This window comes from Contarinia nasturtii, unplaced genomic scaffold (genome assembly GCF_009176525.2).
Source record: "Contarinia nasturtii isolate CC-2019 unplaced genomic scaffold, AAFC_CNas_1.1 Cnas_scaffold_695, whole genome shotgun sequence".
NCBI classification, from domain to species: domain Eukaryota; kingdom Metazoa; phylum Arthropoda; class Insecta; order Diptera; family Cecidomyiidae; genus Contarinia; species Contarinia nasturtii.
The window spans coordinates 7,497,589-7,519,837 of NW_022198046.1; the positions used below are offsets into that span (position 1 = coordinate 7,497,589).

The 22,249-nt window shown below is 32.3% G+C and overlaps 2 protein-coding genes and 2 long non-coding RNA genes across 6 annotated transcripts in view; 3 read left to right on the forward strand and 1 right to left on the reverse strand.

Annotated features, from left to right (window-relative positions):
- LOC116340640 (ATP-binding cassette sub-family G member 4) overlaps window positions 1–11,590 on the reverse strand; it is a 32,006-nt gene extending 20,416 nt beyond the window's left edge. Inside the window, exon 1 of one of the 3 annotated variants that reach the window (XM_031767232.1) lies at window positions 10,643–11,590. The gene's annotated coding sequence lies outside the window, so the exon portion shown is untranslated. Of the gene's footprint in view, window positions 1–1,688; window positions 1,908–7,514; window positions 8,434–10,642 lie in introns of those variants that run through there. The other 2 variants (XM_031767234.1, XM_031767236.1) reach the window with 2 other exon arrangements.
- On the forward strand, window positions 185–1,521 carry LOC116340643. The gene is made up of 5 exons (XR_004201106.1): window positions 185–297; window positions 376–608; window positions 674–893; window positions 955–1,075; window positions 1,178–1,521. It is a non-coding gene; the product is annotated as an uncharacterized LOC116340643 (long non-coding RNA).
- On the forward strand, window positions 1,805–4,700 carry LOC116340642. Its single transcript, XM_031767239.1, has 4 exons — window positions 1,805–1,943; window positions 1,998–2,520; window positions 2,729–4,049; window positions 4,177–4,700. The coding sequence occupies exons 2-3, from the start codon at window positions 2,457–2,459 to the stop codon at window positions 3,496–3,498; spliced, it is 834 nt and encodes a 277-aa protein (XP_031623099.1). The 5' UTR covers window positions 1,805–1,943; window positions 1,998–2,456; the 3' UTR covers window positions 3,499–4,049; window positions 4,177–4,700.
- A 5,705-nt stretch (window positions 11,591–17,295) lies between the features above and the next one.
- On the forward strand, window positions 17,296–18,495 carry LOC116341391. The gene is made up of 3 exons (XR_004201157.1): window positions 17,296–17,479; window positions 17,592–17,736; window positions 18,176–18,495. It is a non-coding gene; the product is annotated as an uncharacterized LOC116341391 (long non-coding RNA).
- Window positions 18,496–22,249: the final 3,754 nt, after the last annotated feature.

Sequence of the window (22,249 nt, forward strand, 5' to 3'; positions counted from 1 at the left end):
CGTTTAGACGACAAATATATATATATATTTCGTACGTGTTTTATCGCACAAGTTATGAAAAACAAATGCAAGTAAACAGTTGTTCAGATAATAATTTAATACCTACACGTGCCAACTGTTAGTCAAAAATATGTTATACTATTTGTTTTGTTTTACCGAATGACAAAAATTATTGATTTTTAATGTGACAAAACTTTTGTGAAAACGATGATCAAAGCAACTTTGCACGTTGTTGATGTACAAGTACATAAAATGTAATTTATATGTATAGATTTAGTCGATAATAATCAATTTGGGGTGAGAAGTCAAAAATTTTTCATTACTTTGTCTATACTTCTACGTGTATTAGATTACAAATTATATAATGTGTTGTAGATTAAGATGAACCTTCCCGGACGAAATACAAACAAAACAACAGTGGAATATTTATAATAAAAAATTGTAGGTGGAGAAAAAATTGTATTCCACGAAAATTTGTTGATCAAAATGCAACAGTTTGCAATTTTTTTTTAAACTGAACTTGTAAATAACTTAATCAATACTGTGTGCGGAATATTTTGGCGTTAATTTCTGATAATATATTTTTTTTACTGAAATCTCCAGAAGTTGTAAGATTAAGTGATGAAAATTGCGTTTCGTTAGTCAGTGTTTCTCTATATTTGTTGTATTTCAGTTAAAGTTTGTTTGCATCCGACCAAGTAAATAATTACAGAAGCTTGTGGAATTGAACGAGTAATAGCCTTTGTAATATTTTTTTCTGATTTTGCTCTGCTGATAAGAGGAAATATTGATTTTCTTCTAATTACTAATGCAGTTGATAACTAAAAAAATGGCAAAGTTTGGTAAATTGTCATTGCTAATTGCGTTATTATCAATTGTAAAGCTGAGTCAAGGTTAGTAAATGTCTTTTACGTTAAAATATGAAATGACATTTTTTTTTCATTTCTTCTACAGCTTCATTAAATGTGAACCAAGGTATCCCCGAGAACGAATACCCAGAATCCATAATGGATGAATCAACTTTTGATGAAAACAATACTGGAGAAGAAATTGCTTATACACAAAAAATTTACAAGTATGAAAACGAAGAAGTTGTAAAAAAATAAAACATTCGAATTTAATTCATTAATAAATGAATGCAAAATAACGGTGTTTTCGTGTGTTCATTTCTTTATAGTAACTGCCAAAAAAACGGTGTGTGTTTTGGATTGATTCAATATAAATTAAATGTCGGCGAAATGAGAACCAAATACGAAATGTACAGCATGTGTTAAAAGGTCAATTGCGCCTGAAATGATACGACTATTAAGCGTGTATGATGCTAGTTCAATGAACAACTATGGAGAATTCCACAATTAGCTTGAAATGGCGTGACAATAAATTATAACCTAAATCGTTGCTTTCTGGTCCACGAATCATATTGACCGTAAATTTTTGAATTTTATCGTTCGATCATCATCATTTCGCCGTTATTTAAAGTGATTAAAACACATAATTCAGAAATCTGTTCACGATTGTAAATTTGTTTTTTTTTTTTTTGTTTTTTTCATTTTGACCAATTCCTGTCAGGGAATCGAATTTCATCTAGTAAAAAAGGTTTATAATGCACACTATATCTTCTCAACAGCCAAATTACAGATATCTTTATCAACTTTTGACAGAGTGAACATGTAAAAAAATGTATTTACTTATCAATTGACTCAGGATGTTTCCTTTAAATCTTTGACGTAATTCTATTCAGTCGTTGTGTGATCGTTGTTTCGCCTTGTTTCATTAGTTTCCTAACTTAAAGTTAAAATCAACTTAAATTACGTTATATCTTTATCAAAAACCCGCTCAAGTTTTCAAAATAACTCGAAACTGGTTAAGTTAAGGGAAGATTGAATGAAATGTCAAACTTGTGTATGCTATCAGTTTCATTCCGATGAAATGCATGGTTGATGGTGAGTATAGCGTAAATCTCTTGTCAAACTGTCGAATAAATTTTTACGCTCTAGTTAAATCCCCATGCAGTTGTGCCAACATGAATTGAAGTAACTGATCGAAACGAAACAAATACGACGTATGTTACACCAGAACGTTTTTTCGAAAGCCCATAGGAGTTCCAATATTTAATAGATAAGTCGTGCAATTATACATAACACAAATAGTTTGGTTAAAGTTTTAAAATACAAACAAACAGACAAACAAACAAAACTAATACAAGTAAACAAGTTTCGAAAAATGCGTAGTAAAATGTCAAAAGGTTGAAATACGTCTCTACAACTGAACTGATGCTTATCGGAAATGATTCAAGACAGAGCAGATTCTTGTTTGCCAAAATATTTATTTTAATGCGTTCAGTTGATGTTCGTATATCGAGGTGCTCAGTTGATTTTTCGAAGAAAAGCAAAACACGAAAATAAAAACATAAATACTATTTGTTTAATTTGGTTTTGGAAATAAATTCCAGTGAAATGACAACATTTAGAACATTGTTATTCTTAATTTTTTCAATTTTCACATCAATATCATCAAACGGTATGTAAATAAAGTACACGAAAATTGGGCTTAGATTGAAATCCAATTTTTCTGAATTCACGTTTTGATTGATATTTGTTTAGCTCAGAAAATCAATTTTTTTTTATTCAGAAGTAACTTGTAACAAAAATTATTTCGATCGATAATGAATTTATATGTGGGGCATTGACTGTAACAAAACAGTAATTTTTCTTTCATGTATATCTAGATGCACGAGATTCTGGACATGACTTGAATTTCATTGCTGTTCGAATGATGGAAGAATTTATTCGTGCAAACAATTACAGTACCGATTGCCTGCAGCAAGTTAAGAATCAAATTTCCGTAGAGTTTTTTGTTGATAAAATGTTTCGCAAAAAATTAATCAATAAACATAATGAACTCAACAAAAAACTGTATAATGTGAACGAAGCGTTCGCCCATAATCTACAAAATACAAAAAAAGATGTTCAATTGCAAACATTTTTCGTGTCTGACTCAACCGAGGTGTATGACATAACAATAAACAAAGTCAATGGACTTTTTGGCGAATTTCAATTTTCATCAGTTCAAATGACCGAAATACTACTGCAATTTATTGGCTCAAATCAATTGAAACATTCGATACACAAGTCGATTCGTCTTGTAACAGAACCGGTGAAAATAAAAATGGATCCATTGTCCTCGAATCGTGTCAATTTCAATTATTACACTTTTGACAATGTTTGGAACTATGAAATCGACTTCGAAATCAGTAATAAATCCATAATTAAATTCCCGTATAATCCATCAGCGCTATACCCTTCGGAAATAACACTGAATGTACTGAACTTCATTGAAAGCCACCCGAACTTTATCACATCGCTCAATTATGACAATGAACAACAAATAAAATTAATAAATATTAACGGAACTTATATTTTAAAGGGTTATCCGGTAATCGAAAAATTATCAAGCGCCCAAGTGAAAGCGATCATTTCGGATAAAGACGACCTTTAGAATTTCCAAATACTTGTTATTGAAAATATTACAAAGTTGAAAACAACACCGGAGCAACGGAAAACAATAAACAATGAGCAAAGACTGAAAAACAAAACAAAATTATGAAATAGTCTATTGGATTCGAGTGAATTTTTGTTTTCAAGAATCACCTTTAAGTTGGTATATTGTTTATGTTTACTTCAAACTGAAAATACACACCAGACATCAACACAGTGATTGATAAGAATATATATGGGATGTGTTGGGCTATCACAAAGGTTATGCTATATCATCACCATGTGACAGCCCACGTACACAATCCCTTGCAAATATTTTAAGAGTTGTTTTTGAGCAAAATATTTTCATTCGCTTTTTGAACCTCGTTCGATCATCAAATCATTTAAATAATACCGGTTCGCTATATGAATTGCAGTCTTATTCTACAGCTCATATTTTTAAGTGGTTTAGCATTTTACTATTGTTTTTTTAAGTTAATTTTTAGAAGACCATAATGTTTACCAAACTAATTTTTGTTTTTTTCACCTTGTTCGGAAGATATTTATGTGCTGGTGAGTTTTTGTTTTTCATTATTCATTTTATCAACATGAATTTTTGAATTCATTCGAAACCATTTCAATACTAATTATTTTTTTTATACCAATTCCAATTTTTCTTTTTCAAATGAATTCTGAATAGAGGTCGGTTTATTTATATGTAATTTCAATGGTAAAATGTACGGTGAATTGGATGTATTTGATGGTGGTGCGAATGGATGTGCGAAATGTATATGCATCGAGACTCGTGTTTATTGTAACACAACGAGGTGCCCGAGTACAACAAACCCACCACCAACCACTACTACACTACCATCAACAATAACGAAATTCGAAGAAGATCCCAACCAAGAAGTTGAATCTTTCAATGAAATAATTTATAAACCTTATCAGACTGGATCTGGACCAGTGTACCGAAATCGAGCTGGTGTTTACGTTCATCAGCTGGACGATATTGACATACAAAGGAAAATTTATTGTCCCAACGGAGAAAATTGTTAAAATAGCACAGTGCAAAAACTGAGTTGTGCTCGCTCATCTATACGTCCGACGTGATAAATGCAAATCTAAACAGCACTTCGTACTTCTTTCTGTCTGCTATGATATGTACAAGACGGTGAATAAAAATCAGAAAACAATTGAATTTGCGTTTTAACACTAACATCATTAAATTGAAAGTGCGATGAAATCAATTAACCCATGTTCTGTTTTGCACTCAATCTTGACAATACGATACATTTTTTAATCACACAAATTACTTTGTTCGTCTATATGTATGATTGAAAAGAAGTAAAAAAATCGTATTTGATTTAATATATTGATTGTTTTTTTTTTGACGAGAGCGCGTACAACACTGAAGTGTCAGTAATGGAGAATAAATTGTTATTTGATTTGTGCTTTGAAGCGTAGTAAATTTTTTATAGCCACGTCATAAAATGGAATCTATGAGAGAGGGAGTGGAGAGTAGTGTATTGGTGACAAAGGTGAATGTAATTTCGATATCCACACATTTTGTCACATATCAATTGCGACGTCAATTTTATCACTCTCATTTTGCTGTAGATTCTATCCTTAAGATCGGAGCATATGAGTTTATATACTAACCATTTTTGTTTAGGTTTCGCTAAAGTAAATATTAAACTTGAAGTCTTAAATCGAAGTATTTGTCGTCGGCAGCCAAACAAAATTTCGTACATCTAAGCATGTGAAATCGATCGAATCGGCTTGTATGTGTCTCGCCAGACGATGTTGTTTTTTGTTCGGCTTCGCTTTCCCGACGAGTTTATAAAAACTAAACAGTTTGGAATACAGTCACAATAAATAATCTCGATAGAATGAAAAAAAAAAAAAACGTTAAAAACTCAAAATGAATGCAATAGACGGTGGATTTTGGTTTAATGAAGTCATGAATAACGCCTGTTCTTTTTTGTTATTGAATCATTTATGCGAGAAAATTGATAAAAATCGGCATTTCCATCAAACATTTTTTTTTCGCTTATGCTTACGACGAACTTAAACACATCTTAAAATCAATAATTGAATGGAACAGAGTGAAAAAACATCAATTTATCATTTTGATTGTTTATTCAATAATTTTGCCACAGAATTTTAGCGGTTGCGTTACAGAATACTTGTTTATTGCACGCAAATGTTTGTGCTGTAAAATGTTGAATTTGATGATTCTCAGAAATGAAAATTCAAACAAAGCTCTAAAATGGCAAAATGTTAGTGTTTCGTGTGAATGTTGAAATCAATTGGGTGTGTATTAGCTTACATAATTTCTATGACACATTCTTTGCACATTGAGCGAGAATCCAATAGTTTGATGACGTTTGACTATCGTAAGCAAAAAATCTCATTTTGTAATTCAAATAAAATTCAACTAGCTCCTTTATTTATATTTACTGAATATCGACAGTTTGTCAGTATTCTCCGTTCGTATTTCTAAAGACATAATTTTGTTATGCAAAGAACAGCAAAAGTTTTGCGATAACAAGCGAAACACATAATCAAATAACTGTAGAAAAAGCAAACGGGTCTTGGTCGAAATGTTTATTTAAGTATATATTTTTTTGGAATTCATGTGTTTCTTTTCTCTTTATGTGTACGAAGAACCGGAAAATTTGCTCTACTTAGACTTGCATACATGATTGCATCATGATGACTTTTATTTCGTTATCTTTTTTCTCTCTTTTTTATCTATTCTGTGTTTTGATCGTGTGTGTTCTTTTGCACTTTGACACAGAAAATGTTATGTGATGTAAGTAACACATATATAAGTGGCATAAAAATTGTCAGTTGATTCCGAAATCTGGAGCAATTGAGATCCCAATTCCCGTACTTTCCGCGGGCTACAAAGTCCTTATTTCTTTTTCTCATTGGATATGCACAAGCTGTTTATCTATTCACATGGAAACTTTACAAATTCCGATTCCCTTGTCGCAGTCACAAACATCAAACGATGTGAGTCGCATTTTTCGCTACTACATTACTAATGTCACATTACTTCTGTGTGGTTATTGATTTTATATTGAAATAATTAAAAAAAAAAAAAAAATACCGGAAAAATGAGCACAAATCAGTTACTATATATATGTTGACAACAGTTGCCAAGTTTGCACAAACGGCATACACACATAAGAAGCCGGACACCCAATTCTTTTACTTACACGATACACATGATTCATGTGACATGAAGACGAAAAACCAATGTGTAAATTTTAAATGAAAAATTGAACTATAGTTGCACAACCGTTTTATTTTCTCGCTTTATTTCATGGGCATATACTGTGTGGAAGGTTCTGTGTGTTGCAGCCAAAAGGAAAATCGAACCCAACGTCCACATTTACACATGCAATTTCATTATAACAACGTTGTTTTCTTCAATTTTTTTTGTTCGTTCGAACGAATAAATAGAGTTCATATGTCGTATAAAAACTAGATTTAACATCGAAAAGATGTATTTATCACGTTCGAGAACTCGTAGAAAGATGAAATGGTTCTAAAGCCAACATCGTTTGATTCCTTTAGCTCTCTCGCTCTCTCTCTCGGTACACACACGACTCATGGCTTCACTGAAGATGTTAAAGCCAACAAAATGATTATCATAAATATTTTTGCACTTGGCAAGCAGTTTATGTGGTGCATGCTATTTGCGGTCTGAACTAGAATGCGCTCATTTATCAGGTAATTTTTGAAAAATAAAATAGAAAACAATATATTTCGTTTAATTCTGGTTGTGAGCTTATTTTTTTTGTGGTACTGTTTGTTATTTATAGATTTTGAGCTTCTTTTGTTGCAGTCAATGTGCCGTTTTCTTTTGTTCCAATCTTTTGGCACTGCACAATCCACCAATGTATAGAAAATATGCCACAAAATGATATGGCGCTTAAAATTGCACGGGCTTTGCGAAACAATAAAAGAGCGAATGAAAAAAAAAACAAAAATAACAAAAATATTTATGCTCTTTAGTTTACTTACCACATCAAGAAATAATGGATTTTTGTACAATCATCAACTTTATCACACCAGCACTTGTTCTCGCTGAAGAACAAAAACCGATTCGATAACAAAAAAAATTAATTGAAATTTATTGGATTTTATGAATTTTTCGTTATGTGCGCTGAACGAATTTAATCAAAACCAATTGCTATCATACTTTCGCCAACTTTTTTTTTTACTTTTTGCTCTATTGTTTGTTCAAAATGATTGCATTGCAAATTTTAAAATGTACCATACTCCGACTACATTTTCCATTAAATCATAGCGAAAAGAAAAACAGAAAAAGGATGAAAAAAACAGAAAAAGGATGAAAAAAACGACGCTGCAATTGCAAAGAGATTTATAATCTTTCAATAATAATTGATGCTCTTGAACTATTTTTCGGATGAAAGCTGTTGTTGCTTGTTTAAATCTTACTTTCGATCGTGAAAATCGACGAAGCAGAGAAAATGCAATCGAACGAATCGACCAAATTACATGCACATGACATAAATAATTTTCTCTTTTGCAATTACATATGACTAGTTTTTACTGATGGAATTTGCCAGACGCATAAACAGTGTCATTTGTGACACTGCCGTCGTATTCTTGGATGCCGAACGATAGTTTGAAATTACACGTCACATTGATGGACAAAGTTCATCTCGATTGTGCACTCAAAAAAACACCGAAAAATAATTTAATTTTCCTTATTTCACGGTATTCAATTGTTGTCATTTTTTTATTGATTCTTTTCAAGTTTTATAAAAATTGAGTTGAACAAAAATCGAGATGGTTGGTGTGAGTTCGTTTCACTTGTTTTGATTTTGTTTTATTTGCACCAGAGATTTGACAGTTTTTTCCATTTTTCCGTTTTCTCAATCGCTCGGATAATGTCTGACTGTTTGACAACGACAACGGTATGCTTGTTGTGAGTGTCGCTGCTACTGTTGCCTCTAATTTAGCTGCTACTCATGTATATAAGCATTATGCATGTGTGTACAATTGCGTTGCCTTAGCGAATGTAATACACGATAGGTATACAAACATCAATGTGAGCAAATGGTTATGTATTGACGCGCGAATTGTGCCGAGTATGCGCACATTCTCCAAACATACATATTCAATTTTCTCATGTTTTCACGATACGATTCATATATATCTAACGAAAACATTTTTGTGTGCGTATCGATGGATTAAATCTTTGTTGGTTTCATTTTTCGTTTTGTTTTTGTTATCGTTAACCGACGGCAATAAATGTCGATGCGGATATGTTTTGAATGTCCCAGAAGTGCACGGTACCACTGGTCTTGTGTGTGTGTGTGTTGTGTTTATGATATCAGTACTTGGTCCCTATTTAAATGCTCTCAATTCACAACGATTTTACACAAATGATATTGAAATCATGATGCCTGACAACGACATTTTACTTAATTCGATTGTGGCTTATCGATTTCAGATGCTCATTGTTTGTGATACAATACTGATCTGTTGATTAAACCAAGGTTCATTGAGAACTTCTTATAACCTTGCTTCTCGAGAATCTCGAGACGCAAAAGAGTCATTCATAATTACCAACAGAAAATACAGAAATTCTGCTGCTAATGACATTTTCTGAATGGAGAAATAACACCTACATGCATTACAACATCCCATTTTCTCACCTTCAATTTCAGTTTGGAATTTGGATGATAAGGACGCGCAACGTGCATGTATGTCACGATAGTGAATTTTTATTGAAATTCCCATAGCAAACAATGCCACAAATAATCTCACCCACACCGATACGTTCGTTTTATTGCACATCTGTTGCGACGGAATGGTTGACAATTAAATTGGATTTTTCCTTGTTTGTCCGTTTGACGCATTACATATTGGTTTCGTAAATCTATTTAGAGAGTTTTCAAGTTCATCGAAATTAATAGAATAACATGTCTTAATTCAGGGCGAACAATTGAAAAAAAAAAAAAACGAATTAAAGATGTATACACTAAACAATTCCTTGTTCAGTCATTTAAAATGGAACATGTCTTAATTGAATCTTGTTAGAGAATTCATTTCGTAATAAATGCAATTCCGTGACGATTATGCTGCCTACTCATTGCACCCCGAGCTGATTAAATATTAAAAAAAACCAGGCAATATATTGAATTAACTGGTCAGTTGAGCTGACAGTACGTTAGCCAGCTAAATGGGCTAAGACAATAGACGTTATTGTTTTAATGATGAATCACTTTTTTTGTTTTAATAGAAGTGATTGTTCATTATAACAATAACTTCTATTGTTTGAGTCCATTTATCTGGCTAACGTACTGTCAGCTCAACTGACCAGTTAGTTCAATATATTGTCTGAAAAAAACTCGTCCTCCGGTTAGAGAAGTAGAGAGAATAAGAGAGAAAATGCATCGTTTAAATTCAATCTATTTTTCATGAAACACAGTAAATTTAATCGATGCATCTTATTCTTTCATTACTATTCTTATCATTTGAATAGAGATTTATCGAATGATTTGAATATAACATACATTATTCCATCAATTTATGCGAATTGAAGAATATTTTGCCATACCGTCTCTATCTTCTTTGTAAATAAATTCAATGGCCTTTTTATTGTTTCGTTTTTTCTTCTCTTCTTGTGTTCTCAATTGTTTTGATTTAATTTACGAATAAGATAGAGACACACACAGAGATATAGAGATGGAGTGAGACAGGGAGAGAGAAAATATATTTAGAGAGAGATGAAACAGGATCATATACATATTTTGCCTTTATTGGAATTGCTTACGAATTGAGGGCACATATCAAAAAGAACGAAAATTTTAATTTTGAATCGAAAACTTTGTAGAAACAAAGAACAATAACCTCCGTATTGTTCCAGGGAAAATTGAAGTGAGTATTGAATAATCGACAATTATCGGACCGAAATATATTCGGAATAAATAGATTGGGTTTTTATAAATAAACACAAAGTAATACATTATTCAATGATTTTTTTCTTCTTCTGTTTATTACCAGATATATATCATTTTGATTGGAATCGATTCATTTGGAATTAATCGTATATGAGATGGAATCAAATGCATAGAATAAATCAGTTTTAAGTAAAAATCAATAAATACATAAATTACCTGAAATGTAATTTCAATTTCCGATGTATTCACCATGTTATGATAATGAGACTCATATAGTGTGGACAAGATACAGAGAAGGCGAAAGAGAATTGACCAATCATTAGGGTTTGCGTTGGACACGAATGAATGTGAGATTTTGATGATGAGGCTTAACGCTCAATTTTAAAAGTTTAATGACACAACACTCAAGCACAAACACGCGAACACAAACACATACACGTCACTTTCATTATTCCTTTAGCAGTCTTTTTTAATAAGTTTCGCAGTAAGATTTTAAGATGTGATGGTCTCGCTATTATTCTCTTGTTTGTTCATTTACAATGATGTTTTGTTTCTCGTTCGTTTGAGCCCAACTGGCTGTATATATGCTGGCTGCAAATGCCTATGATTTATCTCTGCATGTTTATATTTTAACGCGACAATTGTGATCATGGATTTTATCCGCTTTATTATGAGATTTATATAGCATTTATTTTTAGAATGGTTTTCGGTATATGTCGTTTCTTTGTTTAAATTCTTTTCGTTTAATACCTTTTGTATAGGGTTTTTTATGAATTAAATTCGAGAAGTTGAGATTCAATCGAACAGTATTCACATTTTATTCCACAAAAATGTGCATCTACATGCAACAGCAAAAAATCATCAAATAAAAAACTGATCAAATGTTTAATTCAAACAAAGAAAACACACCGTCTTGTGTTGGTTTGAGTAATCTTATAATATCAAAATCACTGTAAAATATTCGTGCATCAATATGAATGCAATTCACACTGTGCCACACTTAACACACACGATACACATGATTTGCGTGGAATTCGATTGAGTAAAAATACAATAAAACGAAGAAGACTCGGTTCTCTGTCGCAAAATAGTATAGTTCTTACTGCGAAATAAAATCGGATTCAGTGGTTTGGCGGTTTTGTGTGCATCTGATATCAAATACAAAACAAAACTGAACTGAAACTCAGCCAACAAACAGTTGTTTCATCCATATCGCAAAGACCAAACAATGGCTATAATATAAAATCGGTTGTAGTATGTTTGACGGGACATATGTATGTGTGTGTAGTCGAAAAGTCACACATGTATAAGTGCACCAAGTGAACAAAGTATAAGAACCGAGCGGCTGAGATTTTACATGCACATACTCCTGTAATACACACGGATAATCTAATACGAACTGAAAGCAAACCAAAAAAAAAATTGGAAGAAATAAAAAAGAAATCAAAGGAATACGCAGAAGAATGTATGAATGTAACACAAAACTACAGACTATAGAACGTATTTATGCTGCAGTGTTCAGTGCGACTGAGCGAGATAGAACAAAAATAAAACCCGATTGCATGAGCATGTATTGGTCGCTTTGTTTAGACGAATAGACGTATATCTATTTATAGAGAAAGCGCACATTTTTTGACTACGAATATATGTTGGTTGTGCATGTGAGCGTAAAACGAACGAACGAACGAACGGACGAAATGAAAATAATGACGCGAGACAAACAAAGGCAAATCTTATGAGTGTATTGGAAAGAGTCAGCTGTCTTGTTACGAGATATATACGCGGTCGTTGCTATCATATACAACTCGCTCATTTATTTCGTATGAAATAAAAACAAAAAATATATGAAAACAGAGTGGAGAAAAAAATGTTGCGAACTCGTTTGTTGTGCGCCGTTTAAGTGCATGTGTACCGAGAACCAACAACAAAACCATACTGCCGAACAGCTGAACGCAGTGCAAAGCACAAATGCTACTCTTTTCACGCTTTAATTTGCGTGTGTATTTATTCGCTGCAAAATTACATCGTTTTCATACACCGACGTACATATTCTCGCGGCTACAAATAATTAATGTATATATTTGTATCAAGTTTCACTGTTTGATTATACTTTGCTCGCTCGCTTTCTCTCTCTCTCTCTTTCTCTCTCTCTCTTTGCTGTTTTTACACTGAACTTTGTAATCAATTCTCGTGCGACGCGATATTATATGAAATATTGATATGTTTGTTCGTTAATTGCATATATGGCATACATTCAATTGAAAATTTGGAAACTATTTTTTTGAGGGAAAGCTAGCAAAATGAGCGCTACGAACCGAATTATGCAATGAATGGAATTTATTATAGGTCGGTGGCTTTTGCATGTTTGAATTACATTTTGGATATTAGCATTCATACAATTTAAATGAGATCGTTTCCAAGATCAATGCGGTTCATGCTTTAATCACAGAATTTATGAGCCATTGAATGTTATAATTCTTTGAGCACGCCTCACGACTTTTCGATTCCATCAACTGAATCGTTATTCTTGGTTCTTGCATTGATTGTGGCCGGCAATATAATAAAACGGAAATGACTCTTCATAAATGGCTTGGTGCCGCGCACCGTGAATTTCAACTACACTAGACATGATTTAATAATAGTTTTTGCAACCATTGTATTGCTTTCGCTAATTGAATCGAAGGTATGAATCTTCAAGTTAGAATATACAGTATTCAATTCAAAGAACATTCATTTATTTTGGTTTAAAATATTTTTCCATTCTCTTAAAATGTACATCATCATCATCATCATCAAGCACACGCCACTCACAGTTGAAGTTTCTCGTTTTTTTTATATGATTCAATTTATCTATTTACAGATGGATATTCAAGAAAACATGAATAACACTGTCAATCTTTTTCTCATTTCACGTAGTTCATTCGACCTCTTTTCCATTCCGTTCACAGTAATTTTGGGTTAAATTACTGACATTCGCCATATAAAGCACTGTTTTTTTTTCATTTTGCATGTAATACCAGGGTTCATAAAGTTTTTTTCCCGTCTCAGAAATATGCTGAACAACTTCTTTTTCGAACGTGATCTTGTCATTTTGTATACAGTTGCTTGCCGTCAAGAGTCAAATTAGTGATACTTTTTTGCTCATACTTTTTTTCATCGCACTCACTGTATGTCAAGAAAAATAACTGACACATGATTTGATTTACACTTACTGTGAGAATAATTTTCTACACTCTATGTTGTTTATTCGTATGAACTTTTTCTATTAAACTCTTCAAATTTATGACTTGAGTAAATAAAAACTAAACCACGTGATGCACCCCATAACATCTGTATTCACAAAATGTCAATATCGTTAAGACGATATTAAATTTTAATTATGCAAAATAATATGGACAAAGACAAAATTCAAAACCAAAAACAAAATACATTTCTTTTTAAAATAATAATCCGACCATGTTTTCGAATTGAATGCAAAGTCAACAGACACATTTTGTTTGGAGTCGGCTTCCGTTATTTAATCGTTATATCGGTTGGTTGTGTGTTGCATGTGCAGGTCATTTATAATTCTTTTTTTTTCTCTATCCCTAAAATATTTATGACTCGTAATTTGCGCTACACACTTCGATGTTGGCAAGTGCATGTGCACTTAAAATCCCAACAGAAATACATCGCGCGCAGTTAGTCATCGGTCATCAAAAATAATTTAAAAGCAGTTTATTTGAAATTCTTTCAATGCAACCAAACGACAAAGAGATTATTGCCCATTCAGGCTCTTGTTTGTTACACAACGAGTTGATAATTGACAACTTTTTTGTTTGTCGTTCGTATGTACGCCGTACGGTGATTATTTGAATAAAACTGGTATTTTGTACCGGGAAATTGATTATTTTTATAGAAGGACCTATTTACATTTTATGCCGAAGGTGTATTTAATTTGTTGAATTTAGGCAGTTTCATTTGATGGAACGCATCGGATACAATACATATGACATTTAGGTCAACGATAAGCAAACAGCTGTGAAATAAATACAAATTATGAAATTTTGAGTTTGAATTGCAATCCATGATAGAGAAACTCCGCTGGAGCCTAAAATTATTAGTAGTAGTCTGAGTGTGAATTGAACATCAATTGTAAATTGTATTTTGTTAAACATGTTTGCACCAATTCTCCATATAGTTCATTGTAGATGAATTGCAAATTGTAAGCACGTCATATTTGTTGTGTGATTGCAGTTCAGTTAACTCGGCAATCAACGTATTAACATCTTTGAACCGATTTGATAAGAAGACCCCATTTGTCACATTGTGCATTCATTGCTAGATCATCGGAATGCAGGTTTTGCGCATTCAAAAAAAAGAAGAATATCACCGAAGATGAGTTCGAATGCCTGAGAATGGGTATTTGAACAAACTCCGAATTTTCTTAATATTTTTTCGTTAAAAAAAATTCCACAGAAGTTATTTCATACGATTTGCTGTACAAAATGTACACTTTTGTACATTGAGAAATGTTTTTGTTCAACACTTCAACTAAAATATTCATTTATTAAGTTTCATTCTGGGGCACTCTTTTGGAAACACGCGCTGAATCAAGATCTGTTTTGTTTTGGCATCGTGATATTGCATAAATAACACACAAAGGAATATTTTCTTCGTTAACTCTTTATATTGAATTAAAGTGGTTAATTGCATTTCACGTTAGTTGCAATGCATTTGTTTTTATTTGTGGCCTCTTTTGTATACATTTATACACACAAACAAAGAATACATTATATTATGAATGAAGGTTTTTTCACTGTGCTATAACGTGATGAAGTGGTTTGTCGTTTTTTGAAATTCAAGGGAAAGCATCTTTTTCGATGATTCTTTATCGAATGTAATTAAACAACGATGACAAAGAGTCTCTTTTTTGAAACTCAAAATTTATTTACAAATTACTTTATTTCGAGCACTTTAAAAGCAAGTGATACTTGTCTTTTTTTCATCTTCAAAAAATATTATCATCTCAACAAGTTATTATTATAATTGAAGTCAGAGACGTAAAACATTAAGAAAAATTAAACAATAGTTTAAAATTGTACATAACGTTTGTGTTTCTTCTTCTTTTAGATTTACGATTACAGATAAAATGTCGTCTGTACCATATTCGAGGGGCTTACTGTTATTGAGCCGCCTGATATTCAGCCGCTGCTATTCGGACGCAGCGGCTGAATGAACAGTCATGACTGTAAATAAAGAAATGTTTTAAATACAGATACAATGATCTGTAAATAAACTAATTTTTTATTTACAGATTCCGCGTCTGAATGTAATTTTTCATGGCGGCTGAATATAATTTTTAGAAATTTTTCATTCGGCCGCTGCGTCTGAATGTCTCTGTTTAAAGGTAACAGAAAAGTGTTTGGTTTCGATTGTTTATGTTAAATTAAGCCTGCCAGATTTTACTTTTCTGCACACACCTAGTATGTAAGGTAAAGTATTGGAATCAGTCGAAAAATTAAAACCCATCAAAAATGTGTTTTCCGGGTGTTTTTGGGGCCAGGGAACACGAATCCAGCGTTTTTTCGATGTCCGAATGCATGTGCGATTGTGCCTACTCTGGACCCTGAAAAATTTCTTAACACGATAACTTTCAAACAAGAAAAGTAATTCAAAATATGACTTCACAGGATGATTGGGGGTGCCGAGGAATAGAAACCATTAGATTTTGAGCGACTTTGGTTGATAGAGTGAACTTCACTCTATGAAGTGTCATGTCTAGTGTGATACCCATGGGCATCCATGGGAAAAATTCAATTTTTCTTCCAAAAGTCATACTTTATGTATACTTAAACACTCAAAAATATGTATTGGGGGGTTTTTGGGTACGAGAAAACCGAATATGACGTTTGTTTTTCGATACAAATATATTTCTACACATTTTTCATACAAAAATTTCAAAAAATTTGTATTTTTGTATGGAAGCCATGATATCGTAATGAGCTGAAACTTTGCACAGGTTATTTTTATCACACAAAAAAAATAATCTGAGAGTTTGAAGAAATTTTAATGCATATTAGGGTTACCTCCCGAAAAAATATTGGATTTTTTGCTCCAAAACGAAATTTTGTATGGGAAGTACCCCTAATATTCATTGAAATTTCTTCAAACTTTCAGAATTTTAGCTTTTTGTGAAAAAAAAAATACCCTATGCAAAGTTTCACGTCATTACGATATCATACAAGCATTGATAAATGTATCAAAAATTATTTGTATCGCAAAGCTAATGTCAGATTCAGATTTCTCATGAATTCATATTTACAGTAAAAGATATGTAATAAATAAATGTTGTGGATCACAGTGCGGAAAAGTTCATCTTAAGGATGTAAGACATTTTATTTTTTGATGCATTCGATAAAATGCTTAGTTTGATAGCATTCAAGTCCATTTCAAAATCACCTAACTTGGATTTGTCGTTTACATAAAACACAATCTTTTTTTGGTAATACGCTCAAATTCGTTCTTTTTTAACATTAATTTAAATTAAATAGAAACAACAACATCGTTTTTATTTTCTTCAATTAATTATAGTATTAACATAGACAAAAACGGATTTTGATCAATAAAATATATATTGAAAACAGAAATTGTGCATTTTTATTTGCGAAGAATTTTGTTTTAGTGAATTTCAATTTGAATTTCGAAATATGAGCCAATTTCCCCAGTCATTAGTTGAAATCCGAAATTCGAAGCGAAAATATGCGATAGGGGGCGCTACCTGTTGTTGTCCATAATGGCTGCAATTAATGTATTTTCTGAAGCGAAGTCATTACGACGATTGCTGTGGCCGAAGACACATGAAAAACACATTTAACAAATAAATAAGATAAAAAAAAGTGACTATTTCATTTAGTTTTCGCATATTATCGCGTCCAAAAATCAGTTCATTTTATTTGTTGAAAAAAAAATCCAACTAAAATTATGAAAATGAGTTCAAGCGAAGCCGATAATATTGATAAACTTTATAAAAACTATGAAATTCTCAGCGACGCTAAAGACAACATTTCTTAGGTTAGTATTAGTACGTGGATTTTGATGCTTTAACAAAACTTATTAAGAAGACAATATTTGACCGATTTTTTATGTTTGTTTAAATAAACAAAAAATGTTTTTTACCATTTAGTATTCGAACAAACGTCATGCACCAATCACGTTCCAATCGGATGCGTCAAACGATGCAAAGCGAAAGAAGATCGGTGCAAAGAGCACCACTTCGCCAACATCGTCCGAACAACTTTTGTATAAAACGCCATCGGGTAAATTTTCGGGTAAGGTATCAAATTATTCAAACAACACGAACACACAGAGAAATATTGCAATGAAAATTAGATGGCTTGTCGTATAAAATTCGAAACTAGTTGACACTCCGTATAGAATTGTATTTGTTCATATCTATTGAAAATATCGAGAGGAGAGTATGTTTTTATTCATACATTACTCAGCCATAAGCGCTGAATAACATACTCTCTTCTCGATATATTCAATAGATATAATTTCATACAAAATATCGTTTTTGTGTATTCTCCTTTGTGCGGTTCTTCTTCGTTTGTCTTTTGAAGAAGATCCGCACAAAAGAGAATACACAAAAACGATATTTTACATGAAGATCATATGGACAAATACAATTTTATATGTATTGTCATCTAGTTCCAAATTTTATACGACATGCCATCTAGCTTTCTTTATAAAAAATTTCTGTGTGAACAGAAATAACAATCGGAACGGGAACGGTGAAGACATCATTGATGCTACCATATTACCAGATGATCGGGAGCCAACGCAAGACCAGAGGGAACCCCTCCAAGTGCAAATCGACGGATTGCGATTAGAATTGGTCGGACTAAAGAATCTGAACAATGATCTTCAGGAGCAAGTCGACGATTTGAAGACCCATGCAAGATGCTGTAAATGCGGAGCTATGAATGGATTATTCTAATATCTTTTTTTTTTCATTATTCTTATATAAGAATAACTAACGTTCAGAAACAAAAAATAGCATTTCGATTAATCTTTTTTCATTTATTATTATTGGTGATCACGACAAAAAAAATTCGTACAAAATTCATTTTATAAAACCAGATCATTCTCAGTGAGGAATCAGAATTATTACTTTTCCGCACACACCTAGTGTGTAAGGTATTGGAATCGGTCGAAAGATTAACACCCATCAAAAATGTGTTTTATGGGTGTTTTTGGGGCCAGGGAATACGAATCTAGCGTTTTTTCGATGTCCGAATGCATGTGCGATTGTGCGTACTCTGGACCCTGAAAAATTTCTTAACACGATAACTTTCAAACAAGAAAAGTAATTCAAAATCTGACTTCACAGGATGATTGGGGGTGCCGAAGAATAGCAACCATTAGACTTTGAGAGAATTTGGTTGATAGAGTGAAGTGTCATGTCTCGTGTCATACGAGAAAACGGAATAATATATTAGTTTTGCGATACAAATAATTTTCGACATACTTTTCATTCAAAAGTTTCAGGGCGGACGACTTTTTATGTAATTTAATGTTTCTGGTATAATAACGATTGGATTTTTCAGTTTAATTTCTAAATCGTATGCTTCATTACGCGTGCAATGCTGTTCACATTGAATTTTTACACATTCACCGCTGATTTTGATTTCCATCGGCATTCTACGATTTGAATTCGTTAAAAGTCCATGGAATTTGCATCCTCCAAACAATATCTTCTTCGTTGCGGTGAATTTTAGGGCGCACACTACCCAGGGGGTCAAAGTACCCGATTGGGCTCAAACTTCACAGAATTTTAGTGATTAATTAGTGAAAATTTGTGACGCAATTTTTAGGATTTGTGACTCACCAGAAAAAAAGTTACAGGCCTAAATTTGAAAAAGCCTATTCATCAAAAAGTCTATAAATAAAATTTTGACAAATTCGAAACAAAACAAAATTTCAAAAAATTAATAATGCAGTATTTTAGTGATTAATTTGTGATTTCCAAAAATGTCTTGAAAATTTCGATACGACATCTGGCGGGCATTTATTGAACAAAAAAGTGAAAATTGTTCAAAAAAGAATGATTATCGAAATTTCGAAAAAGCTTTCCATAAAAACAACCGTAATTATAAAAATTCTTCTACACAGATTTAGTGAGTAATTCCCAAAAATGTGTAGAAGAATTTCACTTCAAAAGAAAAATAAGAATTTGTTTTCGTACATGAATGGAATGAACTTTATTACGTGTATATATTTTCACCGGGTCCAAACTGTGGCCAAGCTGTCAAATTTCAAATGTCATTAGTTGTCTCTATCGAAATCTGCTGTCAAGCAAAGTATATATTGATTATTATATTTTGTACGAGATTTATTTATTTATAAATATAAAAAACACTATGAATGTGAACAAAAAAGATAAAAAAATTAATGTCGTGACGAATTATGTAAAAAAATAAATATTATATTTCAATCACTCAGCGGCTAGTATGATTGAATACGCCTATACAGTACCAATATAACACATAAAGGTCGACCCGCTTTGGATAACATTTCTATTTTTTGCACCTAATGACGGCTCATTATTTTTGTTTTTATTTTATTAATAAAACTAAATTAAAATTGAAATTAAATTAAAAAATGTAAGTTTTCTACGAAGCGGTTGCGTCCTTTTATTGTTCTGCTGCGCAGCAGCATGGTGTCATCTTGAGTCATTTTATTGTATTACTTTTTTGGGATTCTTTTATTTAATGCACATTTGAAAAATTAACAAAAAAAAAATTAGGAAAATTGATATATTGTTTTATTTTATTTAAAATATTGTCATTTATAAGTTTCATCGTTGTTTCAAATTTTCTGATATTTCTCGTTTAAAGCCAATACGACTTTTACTACCCATATTAGAAGAATTCACGCTTCGTATACTCACGCTTCGTATACACTGTATACTCGGCACATCTTCCCTGCTTTGGCGAATATCAGCAGTAGAATTCACTGCGACATGGTCAAAAAACATCAAGTAGCCATATGTAAATGTTTCATTCTCTTTTGTGTGAACTTTCTTTGACTGTGTATGACTGTGAGCAAACACATCCATTAGAAGTGAACTCAACGGCTGATATTCCGTAAAGCAGCGATGATGTTCTAATACGCGTTACTGAAGTCGTATTGGCTTTAAACAAGTTGTATCAAATGTGGAACAAAAGAGTATCATATGGCGAACAGAAAATTTGAAACAACAATGAAACGTATAAATGAAAATATTTTAAATAAAATAAAACAATAAATCCATTTTCATAATTTTCATACGCCGTATATCAGATAGCGTATACTAATTTTAATAAAAGAAAAATGGATTGCTTAAAATTAGAAATAAAATTAGAAGGTTTTGATGTAATAAATATAAGGTATATACATATGGAAAAGTCTATTTGGTGCGTAGTAAAGAAACGAATTCAACCAATCAAACCAATGAATTTGCATTAAAGGTAATGATCAAAAATCTCATGCTCAGCGAAGGATTCGATGTATGTGTTTGCCGTGAAAGTGAAATTCAATCAGATCTGGATCTGGAGAATCCAAATCGTCGTATTTTAGCGTCAGCAATTAACGAACATCCATTGATTTTTTAGGTTAAGTTAGTGCAGGGAAAACAGACTCGATGAGCTGAAATCCATTTTACTTTTCCGCACACCTAGTGTAGGGAAGGTATTGTATTAGGCCAAAAAATTAAAGTCATCCCAAAACATGTTTTCTATCCATATTTAATGTAGAAAACACGATTGGAGATGATTTTGGGGCATATTAATGTGCGTCGCTGTGTGTGATGTGTCCTGTGTCCTGTGTCCTGTGTCCTGTGTCCTGTGGCGTGTTGCCAAAATTTGTTAACTCGATAAATCTTTTTCCAAAAACTCAATTCAAATTCTGACTTTGCAGGATGATTTGGGACTACTAGGAGACGTGCTGATTAGTTTTTGAGCAATATCTGTTGACCGGTGTAATTTTTTTGGGTCCGAATGGACACAATCCATACATTTTACTTTTTTGATCATTTTTCAACCATTTTGGTGACACGATGGTTTCGTGCTCAGACATGAAATTCAAAATCTGACTTTTCGGGATGATTGGGCGTTACGAGGAATAGATCTGGTCAAATTTTCAACGACATTGATTGATCGATGTAAAACTTAGACTGTGAAGAGGCACTTATGAGAAAAATGCCTTAAAATGATATTCTTTCAATTTGAACGCTGAATGAATGTGTAGTGGGGGGAGAAACCCGAATCTGATGTTAGTTTTAAGATGCAATCAATTTTTCACAGACTTTTCATACAAAAATCGAAAAAAAAAATTCATTTTTGTATGAAAGACTTGCCTTTGTGGTACTGTAATGATGTGAAACTTTGAACAGGCTATTTTTTGGATTGAAATTTCTTTAGACTTAGTATGATAAGAAAATAATATTCACAAGTTTTCACGGTAATTTAAGTTACTGCAACCATACATAGACCATCATTTCTGTTTATTCCCAAAATCTCGGTTCCATGCGGAAAAGTCAGCTTGCGTACGTAAGCCTCTTTATTTTTAAGTTAATTTATTTGATTTTGAGCAGCAATTCTTCTTGAATTTAATTCTATAATAAGAAACCAAGTGGCATTATTTTTATACAAAAATTGTAAATCCTCACTGCGTTCAGGGGCGGGAAGATGTTAAAAATGTGAACCGGCTTAAAGTGGATCACCTGAATTGACACTTCGCATCAATACCTTGAACTCAGTCCTTTGTTTATTTTAGTCATTCAAGTCATTCATTTAGTGCAAG

Coding starts and splice junctions, on each gene's coding strand:
- LOC116340642 (XM_031767239.1), top strand. CDS start 2,457: ATGACAACATTTAGAACATTGTTATTCTTAATTTTTTCAATTTTCACA. Junction 2,521..2,728: donor CACATCAATATCATCAAACG/GTATGTAAATAA, acceptor ATGTATATCTAG/ATGCACGAGATTCTGGACAT.